The sequence below is a fragment of the Gorilla gorilla genome, chromosome 10, assembly GCF_029281585.2.
Source record: "Gorilla gorilla gorilla isolate KB3781 chromosome 10, NHGRI_mGorGor1-v2.1_pri, whole genome shotgun sequence".
Classification (NCBI taxonomy): Eukaryota; Metazoa; Chordata; class Mammalia; order Primates; family Hominidae; genus Gorilla; species Gorilla gorilla.
In genome coordinates, this window is record NC_073234.2 from 49,561,201 (window position 1) to 49,586,766 (window position 25,566).

Here is a 25,566-nt window from a genome sequence, read left to right on the forward strand (position 1 = left end):
CATGTACTCAGATTTGAATTTACCTCCTCATTCTACAGTTGCTCACCCTTTGGCGGGAGCACCAAAAAGCAATGAAATGTGCAAAAGAACAGGCAAAAGGAGGATGATCCACAAATGGAAAAATAATTTCTCAAACAATACGGGAGTAGATTATGTAAAGATTCGAAAGCTCAAGTCTATGTGACAGCATTTCACAGCAGACCTTAGGTGGGAGATCGTGACTTTCTGTTAGACCATTACAAATGTGGCATAGGAAGTAGGCCCCAAAGACTTGAAACCAAGGCATGCTGCTTTTTAATCTCAATTCAGAACCTACTTCCTCCAGGAACTCTTCTGACTATGCAGAAAATGATCTTAAGCTTCTACTCAAACCCAGTCTAACCTGTCCCACATACTATGGGTTACAGTTAAATATGGGTTAATATTTACCATAGGGAAGAAACATTAACGTGATCTCTTTGAACTTTTATTATCATAAAGTATATAGAAAATTTTACATATTGATCCATTTGATCAAATGAATCAATATACAAAAATATTCAGAGCCTTATTCTCTGATATAAAATCCTATAAAATCCAAAGTTTTATAAGATGCAAATGTACTTTAATCATAACCAGAGGAAAACTTTTTACCTTAGTATTATGAATAAAACAGAAAACAGAGTTGATTTTTAAATTTATTTACTTTTTTTGAGAAAGGGTCTCACTCTGTCGACCAGGCTGGAGTGCAGTGGTGCAATCTTGGCTCACTGAAACCTCCCCTTCTCAGGTTCAAGCGATTCTCCTGCCTCAGCCTCCCGAGCAACTGGGACTACAGGTGCGTGCTACCGTGCCCAGCTAATTTTTGTATTTTTAGTAGAGGTGGAGTTCTGCCATGTTGGCCAGGTTGGTCTCGAACTCCTGACCTCAAAGTGATCCGCCCATCCCGGCCTCCAAAAGTTCTGGGATTACAGGCATAAGACACCATGCCCAGCCCAGAGTTGATTAAACGTGCTAATAATTCTTCCTTGCTTTGAACATTAGCTGATAAGCTGCAATATGTTAAGTAGAAACTATTTAACTGTGCTCCATATGTAATGATCATTGTGCTGTTATTCTCAGCAACCACTGGGCAAGAGATCATATTTCTTATTTTGAACTCTCACACTAAAAATATATTATAAATGATAATTCAAATTTCCACTGGTAGTCACTTAATGAATCTGATCCTCTCTTCTCAAGTTCTCTAGTTACTCTACATTGCCTTTAATTATCATGAAATCTATTATTGTTAAGAACTAGACATGGAAATATCACTCAAAGCTAGGTTTTAGTAATCTATAAAAAGTTACTTTTATCAATGGAAGTTTATACTTGGCAATTGATACAAATCCCATTTAATTGATGAGAAAATTCCAATGGATATTCTTACAGTATTTTTGTCTTCTCTATAATGTCTTGGACATTATTGTTGCTCAATAAATACTATAAAATCTGTCAGCTGGCTTTTAATATCTGGCAGAGGGAACATGGCTTTAATGGACAACTATGTACTGACAATCAACAAAAATGCATGCACGTTTCATGGCACTAATATAATATACCCTCAAAAATTTAACAGCACAGCGAAATCTTTAAATGAAGATTACTATGGAGGAGAGAAAAGCAAAGAACTACATTAAGTATTCCTTTGCCTATAGCACAAGTGCTTCAGTTTTCCTGGTCTTTGGTTTGAGGAAGAAGAGGAGACTGAAGTCAGTGCCCCAGGACAGGCTTAGGTCATATGCTCCCTCTCAAGTGAAGCTCTGAGTCTGTAATTGGAGCAGCACAGTGACAGTTAAGCCCATCTGCATGGATGGTGTTCAGTTTATGAAGATTTCTTATTTAAAATATCCTAAAGGTAATCTCTCAAGTGTTGGCATATAGAAGAACCAAAACCAAAGAATAAAAAAAAAATGCCCCATAGAAAAACAACATTTAAATAAAACATGTGTACCTAATTCTGTTTATTACTGGGGGACTTACTATACGCTTAGCCAAATCCAATCTTTTCTTCTTGCAGTTACTCTCCCACAGAAGGGCTAGGAAACCCACAGGGCAGGAATGGATCCCTGATCCCTTTTCACCTGCCCAACCAGCCATGGTCAATACTGTCTGTTAGTTGGCTGGAGTCAATCAAATGAGGTGGCACTCTTATTCCAAAGCTTCCCTTAATGCATTTATTGTTTTAAATTCCAGCTTTGGGTTCAAACTTGTTCTTGACCATATTATCTTACCGAAAAAAATCTTGATGTAGACGCTTTTCAAATAAAACATCGTAATGCTTTTCAAATAAAATTATCTACTGTTTTGATTATTCATTCGGGACCTCCAAGCTCCTAAACTACTTTCAAGTTGACAAATGAAAGTTTTTAGGGGACTGGAAACTGAGGGTCCAGGAAAGGTACAGAAAGAAGGGGCAGCTAAAGGGAAGAGGTGTGGCTCCCAAAACGGCTCCTGTATCCAGGTTATTCAAGTAACTGCCTCATGAGCAAACTGGCCTCAGCGGCCATGAGGACTGCTTCTGTCTGCCTGGACAGGACTGACAGTAATGAGCATCTAGATGGAAATAGTTAGTAACAAGCGTCAGATGGGTCAGATGGGCATTTCTTTTGTAGGGGGATGGGGGGATTTCTTCAGGTATTACCAATCTCTTTTTGGAAGATCAGGGATCACCGTAAGGGGATGCGGAGGAGCTCAGGACAAGTACTGTCTTCAGTGGACTTTTTTGGTTGCATCTTGTCCTCAGTTTTTCAGTCACCAAAGTGGATTATCAACTTTATAACAAAACCAGTATAGTTTATTAAAACATTTTATTAGCTCCCTCTGGAAAACGTGCAAAGGTGCAGGGAGCAGAGAAGAACATTTTAACCACATTTTCAATCTCACCGTGGCTGTCTGAACCACTGAATCTTGTGTAATAAACTTTCTTCCTAAATTTAGCCTGAGCATAGCAATGACCTTATTGCGCACATTCTAAAACCTCTCTTATCTGTGGGACAAAGTCTTAAAATCCCAAGTTTCTTGAAAAATTAAAATAAATTTGCACTACTGTGGAACTGCCCTTCCTGCAGATGGTTTCAGGAGAGTTGCAGAAAGCTTACATTTAGTACACCAAACTGTGACTGTGCTACAGAAGAAACATGAATTTGTTGCAAAAAGCATTTGTCTGGATAAATTAACATAATAAAATTCCCAAGTCCCAATTAAGTTTTCATCTTCCTATACAACTGTGGGTGGCTTCATGGAGTAACAGCCAGGGATCACAGATGAGGAATGAATGTAGCAGCACTGTCCTGGTATCTAGTTTTTCCAATCGGTCTTGCTTCATGTAGACTATCGTAACAGTTTAATTTTTATTCTTACATTCTGACGTTTGCACATTTAAAAATATATCCTCTGGTTTGCTCTCCTGCATGTATTCAACATCTGAATTGAAGCGAGTTTTCTTGGTCTCGTTAAGTATAACAGACCTCTCTCTGATCACCACAGGACAACTATTACCACCAAAGCCAGTTGCCCCTTTGATTTTAAGAAATTGACTTTTTAGTGTGTGTGTGTGCGCGTGTGTGCGCGTGCACGCACGCACACGCACAATTGTTTAAACCAAAAGAGACAAGAAAATGGCACCAAGAAGGCACCTTGTTTCTAAGTTGGTAGGGTGACAACACCTTGTATTGTTTTGGGTGGAGTATCACCAAAGCAGGAATAGGAGGTATCAAGAAATTTCAGGAGAACTAGCTGATATTCAGTCATCTAGCATCATACCTGGTTGTCATTTTGGCAGTGTTAGGGGACCATACAGCATGGGCAGAGGGGTTGGGGGTGAGGAAAAAAGCTTTGCTATCAGACAGAGGCTGCCAGTCCATATGGGACTGGGCTGAGAACAACAAGGTGCAATAAGAGGAATCTGAATAGAAAGAAAAGCATTTCTTCTCCCAGGGCCATGCCAAATTCTGCTCCATCCCCAATTCCAGGCCTGCCGTCATGTCTTCAAGCCCATTCTCAGCTGCTTTCTCAGTGACCCCAAGGCCACAGTCCCCACCTGGCTGATTCCCCTACACAGCACTCTCCCTGCCTGAAGCTTGTGCTTTTCAGTGGGTCTGTGGGTTACAATTCCCCTTCTTTGCACCTGGTGATTCTCCCTATTAAATCAACAGCCCAGAAAGCCGCCCCGAGTGCTACAGGTAAGCCAGGCCAAATGAGAATAGCCAATGTTAACATGTTCTGCGATGGCATGTTGTTGGGGGTGGGGCCAATATTAATGTGATGAGGCAGCTTAACGCAATTCCCCTTTGCACGGGGCAGGTGTAGGGGAGAGAGTGGAGGATCAAATCAGCAGCTGCATCACAGAATTCGTGTTTGAATGATCTTTCCACCATGTGATCAGTTCTAGCATGCTTAAACAGTTTCCACTGGCATGCAGAAGGATCAGCTGCTCTTAGTATCTTACCCTCATCCCTTCAAATCGTGATAAGGCTCTTAAGGGTCTCAAAGCTCTTAGGGTCCTAAGGGACTTTATGGCACCTAGTTCCGAGTAGCCCAGGGCATTAGCTATAAGGCTGACTAAAGAGACCTACACAGAAACAGAAGAGAAAAACAAAAACAAAAAAGGTAACCAAAAAAAAAAAAAAAAAAAAAAAAAAAGAAAGAAAACAGAGGTTCCAGAGTGTTAGAATAAAGCCCCTAGCACTGAAGACACAGATTGGGCCCCCCAGGTAGAGGAAGTGGGTAACACCAGCTGCCTATTTCAACTTGACTCAAACGACCTGGAAGGAAAGGTGGTTGAGAGGCAGAAGAAAAAACAATAGGGAAGAGAAAATCGAGAAGGCGGTAGAACATACACACAAGTTGGAAAAGGGGAGAGGCTGACGGGAGAGGGAGAGAGTGAGGAAGTTCCACTGGAAGGAGAGGAGCCTGAACAGACGACAAGAGCCTTACCCTCGCCCTTTACAGTCTCTGCAGGTCCCAGAAGTCCCCATTAAATTAAGCCAGACAAATTTAATGGTACCTATGGAAAAGAATACAGATAAATACACATACTCCACACAAGCTGCCCCCTCCTCAGCTCATTCACAATTGGCTTTCCAAGAGGGACAAGCTCTCTTACTCCTGGTTGACAAAAAACCATTTGTTTGAGAATCTGATGCGTCACGACATTAACAACAATGAAAACGTTCAATAAGTACCATGGCTGACTTGCAGTTCCCAAGAAGAACTGTGGCTCCATGAGAACTCGCTTAAGTGAGTTCTATCTCTATCTTTTAAATACATCCTTCTATCTCTCACTTTTAACTATAATAATCTTCTGACTTTTAACTATAACCAGGACCCCTCCATGGCCACAAGAACTTGGGTGAGTCTGGACAACTGAATCCACACTTTTCCTTATAATTCTCATTCTTTCCTTCCAGAACAGTCCAAAATGAATTATCCTCAGGTCTGTCATTTCCATGTCAATCTTCTATAACTTTTATCATTAGAATAATAGTTGGAAGAATTATTGGAAAAAAAAATTTGATAGATGAGGAAATTGAGACCCGTACACAAGAATTTGCCCAGGGTTACACTGGCAGTTCTGCAGCCAAGATTAAAGACCTCCACTGCCTGACTCCCAGGCCAATGCTTTTTCTTCCACAGACAGGTCACGTCCCCAGTGGGCAGGTTACACAACAACATTCCAACAGGACTATCTGGACAATCCAGAGTTGAATATGTTGCCGTACCAGGGGGAAGAAGCCTGCAGACCTCCAGGCTTAGACGTATGGTCAAACACTTTCCTGCTCTGCCAGAGGCAAACTTACCTTGTTCTACCAGAGCTCTCAGAGCAGTTACCACGATGCTTTCTCAACACCATGCTAACTACATTTATGCCTTCCTGGGCCTGAGCTGAGAGCTACAGAATTCTTCAGGGGAGAGCAGACCTAAAAATACCTTTAGTTAGTCAAACTCCTGAATGTTTGGGGTCTGGGTTTCTATTTTTTTTTTTTTTTTTTGAGACAAAGTCTCACTCTGTCGCTCAGGCTGGAGTGCAATGGCACAATCTTGGCTCACTGCAACCTCCACCTCCTGGGTTCAAGCAATTCTCCCTGCCTTAGCCTCCTGGGTGAGTAGCTTGGATTACAGGCATGTGCCACCACGCCCGGCTAATTTTGTATTTTTAGTAGAGATGGGGTTTCACTGTGTTGTCCAGGCTGGTCTCAAACTCCTGACCTCAGGTGATTCGCCTGCCTTGGCCTCCCAAAGTGCTGGGATTACAGGCTTGAGCCACCATGCCTGGCTGGGTTCCGGGTTTCTTACAACACAAATTCTAGGATAGGTTAAGATATTTCCATCAACAGCTCTTAAATTCTTCCTGCTGGGAAGTGGTGGTGGCAGATCAGCTTAGCTTACTTAAATTGATGATATTTTAAAGAAAATTTAGAGAGGAAAAAAAAAGAAACAATCTACAAATTAGTTTCATTTGCTGCTTTTTATCTCTATCCTAGGGCTTTAATTCTTTGATCCTGTGTCTGTGAATTGCACACACACAATTTTTAAGAAAATGAAGACATTTATAATTAAGCAGCATGACTGGCAGGGGGTAGAAGCGGAAGGTGTATGACCTAGCAAGGGTCAGGATGAGCAGGTTTAAAGGTTTCGATTTAAAAACAGGTGTGGCCGGGCGTTGTGGCCAAGGTGGGTGGATTACCTGAGGTCAGAAGTTCGAGAACAGCCTGGCCAACATGGTGAAACCCCGTCTCTACTAAAAATACAAAAATAAATTAGCTGGGCGTGGTGGTGTATGCCTGTAATCCCAGCTGCTTGGAAGGCTGAGGCAGGAGAATTGCTTGAGCCCGTGAGGCAGAGGTTGCAGTGAGCGGAGATGGTGCCATTGCACTCCAACGTGGAAAAAAAGAGAGAAACTCCATCTCAAATAAATAAATAAATAAATAAAATAAAAAGGGGTATGGACCTTGATCTACGCATGTGCTCATAATCCACCAGTGTAGTTATCTTCTCTGAAGCCCTGGGCAATGTCCAAAGCAAATCTGGAAGTAAATGTTGCCCTATTAGGCTACCCTAATTTTCATGAAAAGGCAGATGGTCCAGAGTTCAATGTCTGCCTAAATTATGGTCCACAAAAGCCCTATCTAGAACATAGTAGCACCAACTAATCCCTTTCTCTCCGTCCATCCATCATTATCAATAAGAATTTATATGGAGGTATCTACTTCCCTATTATTGCCAAGTGCAGCCAACTCTTAACTCCAAAAGAATTGAAAGTTGCCAGATTCTTCATGAGGCCTTAATAAGTATATCTGAAGGGAAGCTATTCTTTCTCAACCAAGTACCTGGACTCAACAGTCCCCTGGGTCAGCTTCATCTTACGAAACTTTGTCAGGTAAAGATTGCAAGAAACTAAGCTTTGAGTGGCTATAGGCACCATATAAGGTAAGAAGATCCCAGCTCTTCAGGGTGGGTGACTTATCTGATAACAAATAGGCCCACAGTGTGGAGAATGAAGGAGAAGGTCTAAAGCCCAATTCAGTGGCTGGCTCTAAATGTTGCTGGCAGATAAGCTGTTACTCAGCTGATTAATCTGGCCCAGGACAGGATCAATAAGGGTCTTATCTGGGTTATTCTTTAGTAGTTGAGGGCTCTCTTATAATCCTCTGAGTCTCTGTTAAGCCCCTCCTGGAGATAATCCTAACATTGCTTAAAGTATTCTTTAAGGAAAGAATCAAACCTAAAACAAACAAACAAACAACAAAAAAAAAGGAATTGAGGAGACATCAAATTCAGGGCATCAAGCTGGGCACCTTGGCACGTGTCTGTAGTCCCAGCTACTCAGGAGGCTGAGGTGAGAAGGCTGCTTGAGCCCAGGACTTTGAGGCTGCAGTGAGCCATGATTGTGCCACTGCACTCCAGCCTGGGCAGCAGGGTGAGACCTACCTAAAAAAATTTTAAAAATGAAAAAATAAATAAATAAATCCAGGGCATCTATGGTTACAGGCTGGAAAAAAAGGGGGAAAGACATTAGGTGACTTTTCCAAAATGATGTGAATATTTTCAAACGGGGAATGTTTTCAGCAGTCTGAATTCAGGCCGAGGCAAGTAGTTTCTGCAAGTCCCCACCTCCGGAACTGACAGGCTTGCTGATCTCCACATACAGTGGGATAAATGTCCTGGGGAAAAGATGCCAAAATTCTTTTATAGGACACAATCTCCAATGCAGCCAAGGACCTGAGCAAAACAGAATGTTTTCCTTGTTTGGGAACTCATACGGCTTACAAATAAAAGGAATTAACCTTGGAAGTCATCTGGATAATCCCATGACTCTGAAAACTACTCACAGCTTTAAGGGGCAACAAGGAAGAATGAAAATCAATTAGGGAAACAAATGCGATGAGTAACAGACTCAGACATCAAGTCACCAGTGGACGGTGCTAAGTTAGGACCTAACCTTCTGGATGTTCTAAAATGCCAAATAAATCAGACACTTCACTCAAATGGACACCAAAAAGTCCAGCAGTTCCAGCTGTTCAGGTGACAGTCCAAGACTAATTGTTCATCCACAATTCAAAAGTGGCAGCGATTGGAGCCACTGTGATGGCCTGGGAATGTCCCCCCACCTAGCACAAGCCTGGAATCAGGCCATAGTTGCTATGGAAGCTAGTGTAAGCTCCCCAGGGGCTGGGGACATGCTTGCAACAAGGATAACCTCTGTTTCTCCTTATTGCTTCTGGAGCAATTCTACACAGATAATGGCATTCAACTATATTATTTACTAATAACTGGCACAGAGGTCTTCACAGGAGCCAGTTGGGCACCACAGTAATGTAATGATCAAGCAACCCCCAAAAGCTAGAGGAGCTTATGAATTAGTGTCAGTTGGCTGCATGCCTGTCCTATGCTCTTTACCCCCTTCCACCTCGCGTATAAAAAGTCATAAAAACGTTTGTGAAATAAATGCTGGCTCGGCACAGTGGTTCATGTCTATAAACCCAACACTTTGGGAGGCCAAGGAGCTCCAGACCAGCCTGGGCAACATGGTGAAACTCCATCTCTACCCAAGATACAAAAATTAGCCAGGCATGGTGGTGTGTGCCTGCAGCCCCAGCTACTCGGGAGGCTGAGGTGCAAGGATCGTGTGAGCCCAGGAGGCAGAGGCTGCAGTGAGCAGAGATGGTGCCACTGCACTTGAGGCTGGGTGACAGAGTAAGACCTCATCTCAAAAAATAAATAAATGCTAATGTGTAGGACTGTTAGTGCTTTAGCAGCTTATTTGTTTAGCAGGGGCATGTGGGATACCTGATCAATATCCTCAAATTCTGGGTAGCTCACCCTAGGGAAAAGAGAAGAACGTGTTCTGGTGAGGGTAGGTCATGGTGGGGAAGCTCTGTTTCAAATCACAGCCTCCCCAGGCAGCTGGGAGTACCAGTTTGAGTTCAGGTGTCTCACCTGACGCCAGGTAGTCCTGAGGAGCTATTGTGAAATGAAGACTGTATGGCACTTGCCCTTTCTCCAGAAAGAGAACTGGCCCAGTCTCACTTTGGCTCTCTGGGTCTTATCTCAATCCCATTCTTTAAGTCTTAGAGCTCCAGCTTTCTGTCTATGGGGGGTACAGGTCCTTCCACCACAGGATGGTATCAACACTTGCTGGAGGGATGCTAACATCTCTCGCTGCGAGGGTCTCACGTTGGTACCCTCTAGGGCTGGGGTCCTCACCTCATTTAGGCATTTCCCAAAGGCTGGTTTTTGGAAATGGGGATGCAACTGAGGGCACAGTGACAGTTCTGGGAAGGGGGTCATTAACCATGGAAATTGCAGACAATGTATTGGAAAAGAAATCCATTTATAGAGCAGAAATCATGGCTCAGTGCTGGGCACCTGCCATCAGAGAGATTTCTATGCTGCTCTATCCTGGATCCCAGAGGTACTCTACAGGTAGTTCACCATGCAGCCAATGAAACCTGCATTCTACATGACCAGTCTAGTCTCCACCGTTCTACTTTCTTGGCACTTAACAGCCCTCAGAAGGAAGTAAATTTTCCACAGGCCCTGGTCCTACAAATCCCATTCATCCTTTCTTTAAAATGCTGATTTGGCTGAAAGAAAGAAGCTTTAGTTATTACACAGAATAAGAGAACAGTCATCATCCTTAGTAAAGCTGACAAGGGACAAGTGATGGTGGGGTGAGAGAGAGAGGATGTCACTTCCAACCTGGAAAAAACACAGGAGGTCATGGCCAGCAAACCTCGGAGATAGTCTTGGAACCTGGAGGAAAAAAGGATTTCTCAAGTTTCATGATCACTGTAGAATGGCAACGTGTGGGAAGAAGGGGGTACTTTATTTCAGTATGAACTCCCCTCACCTAATAAACTGACTTGTTTGGATGAGTCTGGTATCAAGACTTGAGTTGGATGGAAGAGTTCATGGGAATGGTCAGCAGGAGAGACCACAGAGATCCCACTACCACCTTCGTCCCAGCAGCCCCCATCTCATTCTCTCACCCCTTCTCCCAGCCACAAAAAGAAGACATCCTGCTGGCCTGGGGCAAGAACTTTCCTGTCCCCAGCCTAATAACAAGGGCCTTTGAGACCAGTGGTTCCACTTCTCCTAATCTCTGAATCTAAGTTAAGCCAAACCCACCAGACTAAAGAGTTGGTTGGTTAGTCCCCCTGGAGCAAATGCAGGGACTTCAGAGTTCCCCTTCCTAAAATGAAGATCTCAGTGCTACGAAAGGAACTTTACCCACACCTACATCTACATCTTGATCTATAACCTGGGCCCAGGGCAGCTACTGCCATTAGAAAAAGAGAGACCCCTGTTTCTGTGTTCCTGCTGGAAGGGGTGGGAAACAGAAAGCAAGACACCTACAGCCACAATGAGGAAGTCCAGCCAACACCAGGCATTGGTGAAGAACTTGACGAAGCCATAGGCTGTCCACTTGAGCAACATCTCCAGGATGAAGATATAGGTGAAGACTTTGTCAGCATATTCCAGGATGGTGCGGATGGTCTTTCTCTGCTCAATGTAGATGTCCTCGAAGGCCTAAAAGAGAGGCAGCAGCTGCCTATGACAGTGCCTAAAGGCAAGCAGGCCACAGGGAGCACTGCTATCCTCAGGGAGCCCTCCCACATGGGCTGGCCTGTCATCAGCTCCCTGTCTGCTTCGCTTTACTCCCCCACTACACAGGCTTTTTATTTTATATAGGTTTATTGAGATACAATCCACACATCATAAAATTCAGCCATTTAAAATGGCTTTTAGTATATTCAGAGCTGTGCATCCATCACCACAATCAATTTTAGAACAGTTTCATTACCTCCAAAAGAACCCCCACACCCTTTAGCTATCACCCCCTAAACCCCCAACCCCCTAGCCCTAGGCAGCCACTCACCTACTTTCTCTCTAGATTTTCCTTCTTACGGCTGAGTAATAGTCCAATATATGGATATACCACATTCTGTTTATCCTTCATCAGTTGATGGACATGTGTGTTGTTTCTATTGTGAACAATGCTGCTGCGAACATCTGTGTATGGGTTTTTAGGTAGACATGCTTTCATTCTCTAGGGCATATGCCCAGGAATGGCATTGCTGAGTCATATGGTAACTGTTTAATTTTTTGAGGAACTGCCAAACTGTTTTCCAAAGTGGTTGCATCATTTCACATTCCTACCAGAAGCATATGAGTGTTCCAATTTCTCCACATCCTCACCAATACTATATATAAAAGACATGACAAAATCTTTCCTCCTTGTAGTCCCTTGACACCACAGTATGGGTGGAGGGTCATATGGGTGGGAGATACTCAGCTGAAGAAAATCTTATCACTATTTTATTTCTTTGGCATTCATGAATGGGATAATCCCTTATAAGGTGGTGTGAGCATTCCCATCTGCAGAGTGGTGGACTATACAGGTATGGTGCCAAGAGGAGGGAATTCCTAAAGCATAGGAAAACCTGTGGAGGTGGGGAGGAAGTCCTCTGTGATACAATGGCAAGTGCCTGCTCTGAACAGCTCCAGAAGAATAGAATTGGGTTGTCTGCAGCCTCACCTTCCAAAATGGAGGCACATGGCTATCAGGTGCTCCACTTTCTCTCTTTTTTTTTTTTTGGAGACAGAGTCTCGCTCAGTTGCCCAGGCTGGAGTGCAGTGGTGCGATCTCGGCTCACTGCAACCTCCACCTCCCGGGTTCACGCCATTCTCCTGCCTCAGCCTTCCAAGTAGCTGGGACTACAGGCACATGCCACCACACCCAGCTAATTTTTTTGTATTTTTAGTAGAGACGGGGTTTCACTGTGTTAGCCGGGATGGTCTCAATCTCCTGACCTCGTGATTCGCCCGCCTCAGCCTCCCAAAGTGCTGGGATTACAGGCGTGAGCCACCACGCCCGGTTAATTTTTTTTGTATTTTTAGTAGAGACGGGGTTTCACTGTGTTAGCCGGGATGGTCTCAATCTCCTGACTTCATGATTCGCCCGCCTCAGCCTCCCAAAGTGCTGGGATTACAGGTGTGAGCTACCGTGCCCGGCTCCACTTTCATCAACAGGCAGTTGGGGGACAGGGGTCATGGGTTCCACAGTTCTAATCAGGGTCTCGGTGCAAATAAATCCCCTTTGCTCAATCAAAAAGACAACAGCTTCCATGTCAGGTTTCCCCTTAACCCCATCTGTTGGAAATCCCTTCTATAATCCAAGGTATGTGAGATGCCCAAGACTGATCTCATGTCACTGAGGGCCCTAATCCCCACCCTCTTTAGTCCCATTGTAACCACGTTCTAGTTTCTTCTTGGACATTTTAGCTGTGGCTTCATTTTGTTATTATTATTATTATTTTTTTTGAGATGGAGTTTCGCTCTTGTTGCCCAGGCTGGAGTGCAATGGTGCAGTCTCGGCACACTGCAACCTCCGCCTCCCAGGTTCAAGCAATTCTCCTGCCTCAGCCTCCTGAGTAGCTGGGATTACAGGCATGCACCACCATGCCCGGCTAATTTTGTATTTTTACTAGAGACGTGGTTTCTCCATATTGGTCAGGCTGGTCTCGAACTCCCAACCTCAGGTGATCCGCACGTCTTGGCCTCCCAAAGTTCTGGGATTAAGGCGTGAGCCACCGCACCAGGCCACTTTGTTATTCTTAAATCTCATGCCTACTGTTGCACAGGGTCTGCAGGTACTGAACCAAATATCCTTTGCTTAATCATTAAGACAAATAAAAACTGTCAAAGGTGAGCAGTAAAGAAAATTCAAAACCTTTAGTTCACTACTGCTTTATTCTTTTTTGTAGAGATGGGAAAGAGAAGAGCCAAATGATGGGTCATACTGTTTAGATTTTTGTTTACTAGATTTGAAGAACAACAATGACAGCAATAATAAAACGCCTTTCTCCAATCACTCGGCTTAGTCTGATCCTCTCTTTCTTAAGGGCAGAGACCATGCTGTCATTTTGGGTGCCTCTGCGGCACCTCAGGAAGTGTCGTGTGAATGCTCGTTGATGCAACAAATGGCCCAGGGGCAGGCGGGGTGGTCTGGCTCTCCTTCACTCAGATCAGTGGCTACCAAGCCATCTTTTTTGCCTCCTACTTTAATCCTGACAGCTTCCTGTGTAAACCTTCCCCTTACTTCCCATGGTCCTTTTCATGAAAGCTGTCTTCTTCACCCTTGGGCTTGTCTTTAATACACACTGCTGCCTCTCTCAGCTTTTCTTATTCTCCTGCCTCACAAGTCAGTGAAACTTCCCAAGTCACTGTCAAAATCTTTAACACTGAATTTGGGGTTTCTCCCTTGCTATGTTTTTTTTTTTTGCTTCCAGATTAAGCTTTGATTCCACACCTACATGAATGTGCCCACCTTCTTTAAATACACTTCAACATTATGCATTCTTCACCTTTCCCTTAAGGAAAGTGTGTACTGTCTCGAGTCCCTGCAGTCCTCAAAACTGTTCAACCAGCAAGCAACTCCCTCACACCACACCCTGTCCAGGTCTCCTCAGTTATAACCCAGCTAAAAATAAAGGCAAATACCAAGATAATTAGTCTCAGCAGTGGAGGAGCCTGTGTGTTCAGGGCCTTGTATGTTTCACTGATTAATAAGCACTTAGGACAATGTGAATATAAATAACCTTTGTACTAGAGATCTGACTCTAAACATTTGCTAACGCCATGGGTTCTCTAAATCCAGTAGGCTGTGAAGGGACAGTAAGTGGAGGAATAACACCTCCCTCCCCTCCCATCCTGGGTAACTGAAAAGCAAAGAACAAGAGATTTGGGGTATTAGGTAAGAGAGGGAAGTTCATTTTAGGGGCTGCTAAGGATGGGGTAAACCAGGCAGTGGGGACACATGAGAGGAATAGTGCTAAGAGGATCACAATGTGAACAAGTAAGGATTCTAATCCCACAGGCTCAAAGTAGCAGCCTAAAGCACTTTAACAGATCATTCTTCTTGGGACCACAGCCAATCTGTTTTCAGAGCCACTGGGCTTTGGCCTCAGCCTTTTCCCACTGGCTTCTCTACACCCTTCCCCAGCCAATCCCTCCTCACACTCTCCCCTGGACCTCACCAGGGCGCCACTGCTCAGCAGAATCATGAAGATGATGAAGGTCTCAAACCAGTTGTGCTCCACGATGAGGAAGCAGGTTTTCCGCAGGATCCACCAAGACTTGCCTAGCCCTTCCTCGATGTTGACCTGGCAGCACTTGAACCGCTGGACACAACCTGGCACCAGCGGGAGAGGCGGGTCAGACCGTGGAAACGTGCCCCGCCCAGACCTGCCCTCTCCTCCATCTCCCAGGCCCTGCCAGGTGCTGCCCCACCACACAGCCAGGAGGACAGTGGCTGAATCAGAATGTCTGATTCAGAAATGGAGAGGGTGGCAGGGCTGGGGCTATGCTGCAAAGGCTAATGGGGCAAGGCCCTCAGGAGTCAAGAAGATGTCCTACAAAGAAGCAGTGAGAGGGAGGAGAAAAGGGTAGTCAGGAGGCAGGCACAGCCATGACAGAACAGGACATTCTAATGGAAATTTTTGGGCTGATGCCAAGAGAAAATGGATGATGAAAAGTGTGAGAATAGAAACTTGTTATATATTTGTCAGATACAAATAGGGGAAACAATCTAAGTTTCCTTCAGAATGGTGGGGTGGGGAGCAAAGTTCTTGAAGATAGCCACTGAGCTGCCCCTCACCCACCACTAGCCCTGGCACAACTGTGTCTGTGAGCAACACGAGTGTCCAAAGCCCATCCGTTCCTCATCCCCTTTCACCTTCTGTGAAGCAGGCATCTGGATCCAAGTATTCCTCAGGCTGTTCCACAGGGACCTCTTCTACTTCTGGTTTGATATCAATGGTGCTTCCTTCAGAGGAGCTGGTGTCATCTAGTTTCTAGACACGCAAGGAAAAGGGAGATCAGGCAGCTCTGAGGCAACATGCCCACTCCACACTGAGAACTCTGCCTCTGGTGGGGATGAGGGGCCAGCTCTGACTCTTCTCTAGAATTCTTACTACAACTCGCGATAAGCAAACCATATCCACGGGCCCCCAAAACTTCTGTCCAGATGGGATATAACATCAAAACCTACTCACGGACGGCAATGACCCACCCAAAGCTAAATGCGGCTATAGGTTGGTTTCAGGGCTATAACTCGGATGAATGGCAGGGAAGTACTCGAGGGCTTATCCCAGCCTCTGACCCAGATGATCCAGAAGTGACAGAGGTGGGTCCAGGATCATCTTAGGATTCCACCTCATTTAGGAAAGGCCTAGAATGATATTGGGAGGGTGGAATTAGTTCTCCAAGTAAATTGGTTATTCCAGAATCTCTCTACCAAGCCCATAGCTGAACCAATCCCCAAGGCTGACAGCACCCTGTTTGCTCTCACACAGGATCAAGGCTGTTTCTAGGCTGGGACCTTACATCTTTGCTGCCTTCAGGATCCGACTCGCTGCTAACATCCTCTGTGTTGAGGTTCTCAAAGTCAGACTCGCCCACAGCAATGGGTACCCGCACAGTCAAGTTGGGGTTGTTGATGAAGGACATGTGGTCCTCATCAATGATGTACTTCTCCACGCTGCTGCCAATGCCGCTGGTTGTGCCATTGCCATTCTTCTGGAAGTCGCCATTCCGGTGGATGTCTGCACCGGTGTGATTGGCAATACAGTTGGCCTTCTTTTCATACAACTCATCCAGAGGCTTCACCTCATCGGCCTCACGCTGCTTAAAGTGGGCCTGCATGAAGGCGTGCACCTTTAGTTTGGTCCAGGCCACACCCTTCTTGATACGGATCACTGAGATCTGGAGGTTGTTCATTTCCCCATCGTCATCTGTGGCAGCCAGGTTGTCTGCACTGAAGGAGCTCAGGAGCAAGGCCAGAAACAGGTTCAGCACCTATGCCAGTAGCATTGGAAAAAAGGAACAAATGCAGAAAAGTTATCCATCGAACCCAGGGTTGCAAACTGGAAGCCAATGGACTTCACGTGACAGACTCAAAGAGGCTCTGTTGTGTTGTTTGGCCCACGTAGTATTTTAATGCTCCTGTTACCAGGTGGGAATGTGTTTGGTTTTGGTTGTAATACAAGGAGTTTAGCACCTCTTTTCTTGGGTCTTTTATAGTTTTACATACATATATATGTACCCAAAAATATATTACTTCTTTTATAATCAGAAAAAACAAAGGCTGTATCCATTTTGGAAGGACATTTCCCCAAAATAAAAAGGTGAATATACATTACTGGGGAGGGTCACAAAGTGTATAGATGCCACATATTCATGAGCAGAGTTTTAGAGGACCCACGTCAGAAAAAAAAATTAGGCTCGAAGTGCCATCCTTTCATACAAAAAACCAAGAAGGTAGAACTGAAATACACTTCATGTCATCATATTTTAAGAACAAATTTTGTTTTCCTAACATTTATAAAAATAAAATCGCTTTAGCAAGGCAGTGATGGTGACTTTTATATTTTTTGCATAGCCAAATGTCAAGCCATCAGATACAAGCTTTATTTATTTTTTTTAATCTCCTATTTTACTACATTGAACATTAAGATTAATTAATTTATTTTTATTAAGACTTACTTTTTAGGAGTGGGAGAGGTGCTCACTTCTTGATTTACACTTGGTCCTTACTTTGTCATACTTGGGAAGAAGAGTAAGGCATACATTTTAGGAGGAGATAACAGTCATGTGCAGAGTGGGAGGGTGGAAACAATAAATGAACTATAACTGTTCGGATTATCTGCACCATTTGTAGAGTTAAAAAGGAATATGGTTGGTAAAATGCGGGTGAGTTGGAGAGGGCTTTGAAGGCCAGGCTGAGGGATCTGAATTTTATTTAATTAGATCCACTACTGGTTCTTGAGTAAAGGAGTCACAGATGATGACAGAGATTTGAAAGAGTCATTCAGACTAACTACATACAGAGGGGAAGGGCGGAAGTTAGGAGGCTGTTACATGCATGAATTGATAAGGGTCTGGATTAGGCTACAGAAATCCCAAATCTTAGCATGCATTAGAATCTCAGGGAGTGAGGGGTGTGGACGTTTGTTAAAAATATTTCCTTAGCCTACTCTAAAGATATCTGGATTCAGTAGATTTGGTATACAGCCTGGGACTTGGCCTTTTTTTGTGAGTGAAACTTGTGTAATTATGATGCAGGTGGTCTTGAGACCACATTTTTATAAAGTACTGAATGAATTATAGAAATGCAAAGGAAGGGGCAGATCTTAGATACTATGAAGAAAGATATCCACAGAAATACTATGAAGAAAGATGCATTTAAGACACATCAGATATTTGCTGGGAGTGGAGAGAAAAGAGACAGAAAATACTCCAAAGTTATAGGTTCCTAGAAACTAGACGGGCAGAAGTACTACTGAGCAAAGGGGAACCTGAAAAGTGTCATCAGGGGGTAGTGGTAACAGCTGATTTTTATCAAGTGCTCAGGTATCTGGAGACAGCCATGGGGAGATGTCTTTGAGACAAATAAGAACAGGAGAGTGAAGAAAGGGTGGCAAAGTCAGGGCTTGAAAATGTTGATCATGCTACATACCGGGAAGCCATTGTTATAGTCACTGAAGTAGTGAGAAGACTAGAGGGATTAGGACTGAGGGAAAGGTGGCTGGGAATGGAGAACAGGAAGAATTAAACATTACAGTAGCTATTTTTTTTGTAGGTCAAATGGAAGAACGGAATAGCTGTAGCTGGTTCAGAGGCTGGTGAGTAGGAGCCTTTTACTGTCATGCTTCTCTGTGGCAGAAAAAGGAAGAGAACTAATGTGGATGAGCATGTTAAGGGACAGATAAGCTTGTCTTCTTCCAGTCCTCTTTGCCCTACACTTGCAGGTGGGATTAGGGGCCTGATCTGTAAGATAGTCCTTTCTCAAACTTTAGTGTACTTTTGAGTCATACAAGGATCTTGTTAAAAATGCAGATTCTGATTCAGTAGTTCTGATTTGGGGCCTAGAATTCTGCATTTCTAACACACTCTCAAGTGATCTTGTTGCTGCTAGTCCTCAGATCACACTTTAAGAAGCAAGGTGTTAAGATCTGTTGGTGACTCTTCTAAAGACAGAGGTAGAAGAGAGCAGGTGGACAGATCAAAGTAAAGCAATAAAGTGATTTGTCATTTATATAAATTAAATAAAACTCTAAGATGGTTTAGAGCAGTGGCTCTCAATGGAGGGCAATTTTGCCCCCCAGGGACATCTGGCAATGTCTGGAGACATTTTCGATTGTCACAGCTCTCAGGATACTACTGGCATCTAGTGGGTAGAGGCCAGGAGGGATGCTGCTAAATCCTACAATGCACAGGACAGCCCACAACAAAGAATTATCCAGCCCAAGATGTCAATAGCACCAAAGATGAGAAATTGTGGTTAAGAAAAAGGAAGGCTTCTGTAGGCGAACGGGCACAGACTTTAAAGTCTAGGTTCAAATACAAGCCCTATATTTATTTGGGAAAGTCACTTAATTTTGCTGAGTTTGTTTTCCTAACTCTAGGAAAAGGGTTGACAAGTTGTGGGGGTCATGACTAAGTAGGCACTCTGTAAGTATCTCTCTCCTCTCCTTCATTTGTACCTTAGGGTTTCTGGGCCAAGAAAGAATAAAAATCAACAAACATGACGGGTAGTAGAAGGACTAAGCAGTAGAAGGACTTGGGCTTCTGGGCCAGGGGTAGAATATTCAGGGTGTAGAACAAAAATATCTACAAATTAGTACTAACCACCAAGTTGCCAATCACCATGACCATCATAAAGACAATGAGGCACATGGCCTGGCCTGCCACTTCCATGCAGTCCCACATGGTCTCAATCCACTCCCCGCACAACACTCGAAAGACAATGAGGAAGGAATGGAAAAAGTCATGCATATGCCAGCGAGGGAGTTCACAGTCCTGGTTGATCTTGCAGACACACTCTTTGTAGCTTTTTCCAAAGAGTTGCATCCCCACCACGGCAAAGATGAAGACAATAATGGCCAGCACCAGTGTCAGGTTGCCCAGGGCACCCACTGAATTTCCAATAATCTTGATTAGCATGTTCAGGGTGGGCCAGGATTTGGCCAATTTGAAGACTCGGAGCTAAGGAAAAAAAAAACCCAAACAAAAAAATAAATGATACTCAATCAATTTTCTCACCACATGGCTAAAATAAAAACATAAAATTAGGAAGATCAGATTAAATATATTGAGCACCCTTGGAAAATTCCCAGGACTTTCTAACAGTGTCTCAGACTAAATGGGGAGAAACTGAGACATAAATAAGGGAAAACTGATTAATTTCAGAGTAGTTGAAAAAATTGTAACTAGAAACCAGGAATACTGCTTTAGTCCCTTACTTTAGATCTGAGTCAGTCTGCTTTTTGAAAACCCACATATGAACATATCCCTTTCCTACTAATTTTCCCTTGACTTCTCACAGGAGAAGTGAAATAAAATGTGATTTGTAGGAAACCAAAAGACTAGTATGAGAAGGACAGTTTAAAAAAAAATCCATCTCCTTAAAAAAGCAAACATTAAAAAATTCTAAATACCTATTTTGCTTGCCAATAAATAATCAATGGCTGATTAAAAAAAAACTGTTGGGATATGCTTGGAATAACTTGGAGGAAAAGCACAACTCTCAAACAGGGGCAGTTCCACATACATCAGTCATCTTATGAAAAGAGCCTATACTGGCCAGGTGCAGTGGCTCATGCCTGCAATCCTAGCATTTGGGAGGCTGAGGTAGGCGGATGACTTGAGGCCAGGAGTTCGAGACCAGCCTGGCCAACATGGTGAAATGCCGTCTCTAATAAAAAATACAAAAATTAGCCAAGTGTGGTGGTGCAGGCCTGTAATCCCAGCTACTTGGGAGGCTGAGGCGTGAGAATCACTTGAACCTGGGAGGTGGAGGTTGAGGTGAGCCGAGATCACACCACTGCACTTCAGCCTGGACAGCAGAATGAGACTATGTCTAAGAAAAAAAAAAGAAAAGAAAAGCCTATACTGTTATTCAGAGGACAGAACTTTTAGTACCTGTCAATCATGAAATATCTATATTCTGTAATAAATAATCACAAGATCTTGGCTAACAGAGTGTTATTTTTTATTTATTTATTTATTTATTTTTGAGACAGAGTCTCACTCTGCTGCCCAGGCTGGTGTGCAGCAACGTGATCTCGGCTCACTACAACCTCCGCCTCCTGGGTTCAAGTGATTCTCCTGCCTCAGCCTCCCAGGTAGCTGGGATTACAGGCGTGCACCACCATGCCCGGCTAATTTTTGTATTTTTAGTAGAGATGGGGTTTCACTGTGTTGGCCAAGCTGGTCTCAAATTCCTGACCTCAAGTGATGCGCCTGCCTTAGCCTCCTGAAGTGCTGGGATTACAGGTGTAAGCCACTGTGCCTGGCCCAGCCTGAGAATTATAACGCATAAAGGCTATGGCAGTGTGGCCAATAAAATTATAATTATGAGATCATCATTAGATGTCATATGCTAACAAATAACTAACATAGAATGTAATAGGAATTTTGGTAGATGGCAACAGCACAATTTTAACTTTTTTTTAATTGAAAAGTTATCTTATCAGAGAGTTCCAGATTTACCAGGTGTTACCCTATATGCAGACATCTGGGCCACTCATATTGTTTTCAACAGAGTGGCTTTTTAATTTATTAAGAATATAAGTTCTAAGGCTACTCTCAATCCTTTCTTTTGTCACCTAGGTAATAACTATTCTCAAAAAAGTCCACTGTGGACTGGATCCTAACCAAAGAGTAGTAAACAGAGGTTTCAAAAATTTGGCAGTTATTTGTGACTTTGACTGAGTGAAATCTCTGTTTTACAAATAGTTTCACTTTTTTCAATTCTTTCTTAGAACTGCTGAATATCTCAATGAAGAAACTTTAAACCTTCTCAGTTGCCAAGTGCTTATTTTCCCAATAGGGAGTGAAAAACCCAAGCCAATTCTAATGCCAGGGAAGCAGTAGTGACCTTTGTCTGAGTGGGATACCCCCAGGATAACTCAGTTTCTCGAGGAGTTAATCAAGATATCACTTACGCTTATGTTTACGGACAGCTGTTTTGAAGATACCATTAACTATTCTTTCAGAGTCATTTTAAGTCATTAAGAGTAACTTAAACACTAACTTCTTCAAATACATTAATACAAACTCCTTTTTAGCTAATGATAGAGAAAATAAAGCCAATGTTCAACAACTAATTTCAATATAATACAGATGCTCCTTGACTTATGATGGGGTTACGTCCCAATAAACCCATTTTAAGTTGAAACCGCTGTAAGTAAAAATGCATTTAATATACATAACCTACTGAACATCACATCTTAGCCTAGCCTACCTTAAACATGTTCTGAACACTTACATTCGCCTACAGTTGGCCAAAATCATCTAACACAAAGCCCATTTTATAATAAAGTATTGAATATCTCATGTAATTTATTGAATACTATACTGAAAGTGAAAAACAGGACGGTTGTATGGGTACTCAAAGTGTGGTTTCTACTGAACGTGCACTGCTTTTTTGCAGAATGTAAAGCTGAAAAATTGTAAGTTGAGCCATCATAAGTTGGGAACCATCTGTATTTAAAAACCTTATTTTATTCTCATTTTTTGGAAGGGCTACCATGATAGAAGAAATGAAGAAAGTCATCTTTGAACAAGGAGAAATTCTTGCCATTTCAAGGAGATGTTCAGATTTAAAAAAAACAGATTCACTAGCAAACCCAAATTAGACCTCACACTGGGCCTTGGGGGAGTTCATTTTCTTCATCTAGTGTCTTGGGTCTTATTTTTCACTTATCATCTTAGACATCTCTTAGATTAAGCAGCATTTTCTAAAGAGCTTCTTAAAATTGATTTCTGTTTGCTTATTGATTTTTAACAATTAACTTCCATATCAGGTATTTTAGGAAAGTTTTCAGTATTTTAGTAGCTAAGCCAAATAACTGGAATTGGGAGTAAAATACAGCTAATATATTTTTTAAATCATCAAATTAATTTATGCAGAACTCTTTCTAGTAGCTGCAAGATAGGAAATGTTAAAAGAAATTGGAGAAATATGGAATACCAATCGGAAAGATCGCAGCACTGAAAGCCCCTCCACGTCTGCTAGACTCAGTTCCATTAAACTGAGGGAGACAATAAATCCGTCAAAAATGTTCCAACCTTCTTGGAAATAATAGTAGGGATCCATGGCTATGAGCTTCAGGAACATTTCCGCTGTGAAAATTCCAGTGAAAACCTAAATAGGGGGATGCAGGGGGTAAGAAAAAGAAATAGTAGAAAGAGAATGCCTTTATCATTATTTTTGAATACAACATGTCCAAGAAATCTCAAGAGTTAACCTTAAATTCTGCATCTGAAGATATCAATACCCGGATGTCTCATGAGCACCCCACCTGATGCAGGAAAATCTTATTCTCCTCTTGAATGAAGTCCCCAGCCCCAAAGTTCCCATCTTTGTTGCCAGAACCACTCAATTTAAACTCTTCAAGAGTGCAGTTGAGAAAATATGCTAAGCAATGGCAATACTACACAAGGCGACTCCTTTCAAAGGGTCAGCAGTCATTTTGAATGTATATAATACTTGTGATGTTTGCTTAAAAAAATCACTCGCGTTATAATTAGATTAGAAAAATAAAGTATTAATGCTAATTTGACATTATATCTTACCAAACCCAGACATTTGCCGCAAGGTGTAAAAGCATACAATATTGCCAAAATGTGCAAAATATAGGAAATAATATCTATAATCTCACCACCTTGCATACAACTATCATTTTCATGTATTTTCTTTCTGGTTTTTTTTTTCAAATACACAGGTATTTTGACAGAGTTGGAAAATCATAGAATACATGATATCTTGGGTCTGATTTTTCACTTATCGTTAAGTCTATCCATGTTGCTACACGTTCTCCCAACTCTCACTCTTACTGCCTGTATAAAATTCTACTGGCGGCTGGGGATGATGGCTCACTCCTGTAATCCCAAAACTTCTGGTGGTCGAGGCAGGCAGATCACTTGAGTCCAGGAGTTTAAGACCAGCCTGGACAACATAGTGAAAACCCATCTCTACAAAAAATACAAAAATTAGTTGGGCGTGGTGGTGGGCACCTGTGGTACCAGGGACTCAGGAGGGTGAGGTGAAGGAATCACTTGAGCCCGGGAGGCAGAGGTTGCAGTGAGCCAACCTGGAGGGCGGTGGATCATGCCACTGCACTCCAGCACAGGCGACACAGCAAGCCCTATCAAATAAATAAATAATAAATAATAAATAAATAAATAAATAAATAGTGAATAAAATTCTATTGGGTAAATACATCCTCAAAGAATTTTCCTATTGTTGGAGACTTTGGTGCTTCCTTTTAATTTTTTTCAATAGGATAATCAATGACATAATAAATGTTTTAGATTTGTAGCTTACTGTGTGTAAAAATGACATCTTCCCTATGTTACCCATCTCCCATTTTTCTGCTGACAGAGTGCCTGCACTTCCCGATGACTTCTATATCCTGCAGGCATTAGGAGGTGATATGCAGGATGAAAGTCAAATCCCATGAATGCCGGTTTTGACAAAACCAATATCTTCATTCTAGGCTAACCATATAACAACAGACTCTTATTGAATATTATGTTTTTAGAGGAGAGGACTTATTTTTACAATAGATTTAAAACTGTCATGATATATTAGTACTTGTAACTACCTGTTTACCAAGTTTCCACATGAAACAATTTAAGGAAAACTGAAGATATAGTCTGAGAACAAAATTAAAAATAGTAAAAAATACTTAGATTATAGATGCTGTTTGGAAATATACTGAATTAATAAACAGCAATAAAAAAACAGAATGATGACTGAAATACATCAAAATGGATAAGTGGGCTATAGGTTTTCGGTGTTCATATGCTTTTCTGTAGTTCCTCATGTTTCTAAATTGAAGATGCAATATTCTAAAATTGAAAAAAAAATTCCACAAAGAGATCCAGTTAAGTAAAATCAAAGTTCATAATACAAGTTAAGCATCTATAGATGGAACATCCCTCTGAGTGAGTTCAGGGAAAGTACAGACAGCTCATCAAATCCTGACATACATTTCACCCTTAGTGTAAACCCATCAGAGGTTTCTCCACATAGAAATGCTAGCCTGCCTAACACACACTAAGTAGAGACTTGATTTGTTATCCCACTGGTTCCTGGTAAACACACAGGAAGTGCTCATGAACAAGCACTGGCTGACTGACCATGGAATATCTATACTGTGGGAACTCTGGTTCCTAAGGGAAATCAACAATGACATAGTTATGTGGTGTTGCCTATCACCAGGATGAATGGCCCCAGGCATTAGAAATTGTCTGTGACAGAGGTCAGCCATCATGTTGCTTCAACACATGGTATGTTGCCATCAGTTGGGTGTGTGTCAAAATACATCTATAACTATTAGCTGTGTGAAGGAATTGCTTTTTTAAAAATTGAGAAGAGCAGATTTAAGGTTATCCTATGATGCTCTTGTTTGCACTGTGATATGCTTCTCAAAGAGGAGAAAGGGAAGAATTACATGCAGTGTATCAGCAATTATATATAAGTGTCTGCTATGGTTTGAATGCATCCCCCAAAGTTCATGTATTAAAACTTAATCCCCAATGCAACACTGTTGGGCAGCAAGGTCTGATAAGAGGTGATTAGGTCATGTGAGGACTCTGCCATCATGAGTGGATTGATGTTATTGCAGGAGTGGGCTGGTTATCTCAATAGTGGGCTTTGTGATAAAAGCAAGTTTGGCCCTCTCTTGCTCTCTCACTGTTAGCTTCTTCTGCCCTTTGGCCTTCTACCATGGGATGATGTAGCACAAAGGCCTTCACCAGGTACTGGCACCATGCCCTTGTGCTTTTCAGTCTCTAGAAATGTCAGCCAAATAAATTTCTGTCTGTTATAAATTACCCAGTCTATGGTACTCTGTTGTGGTAACATTACTTAGACAGTGTTGTTCTCCTGAATGTCATCAAATATTCACTTTAGAATTTATGTTCTTATGCAGCAGTTCTCAAAGGGTAGTTGAGGATCCTTAGAGTCCC

The 25,566-nt window shown here is 42.5% G+C and overlaps 1 protein-coding gene across 8 annotated transcripts in view; it reads right to left on the bottom strand.

The window, feature by feature from the left end:
- Positions 1–25,566, bottom strand: part of SCN8A (sodium voltage-gated channel alpha subunit 8) — a 216,870-nt gene that overhangs the window by 23,565 nt on the left and 167,739 nt on the right. For 6 of the 8 annotated variants that reach the window (XM_063693978.1, XM_063693979.1, XM_055357183.2 and 3 more), the window contains 7 exons: positions 22,562–22,735; positions 19,216–19,572; positions 15,913–16,383; positions 15,263–15,380; positions 14,565–14,719; positions 10,882–11,055; positions 4,472–4,594 (listed from right to left, as the gene is read on the bottom strand). In XM_063693978.1, coding sequence (XP_063550048.1) covers positions 4,472–4,594; positions 10,882–11,055; positions 14,565–14,719; positions 15,263–15,380; positions 15,913–16,383; positions 19,216–19,572; positions 22,562–22,735 — 1,572 coding nt within the window. The remainder of the gene's footprint in view (positions 1–4,471; positions 4,595–10,881; positions 11,056–14,564; positions 14,720–15,262; positions 15,381–15,912; positions 16,384–19,215; positions 19,573–22,561; positions 22,736–25,566) is intronic. The other 2 variants (XM_063693976.1, XM_063693977.1) reach the window with 1 other exon arrangement.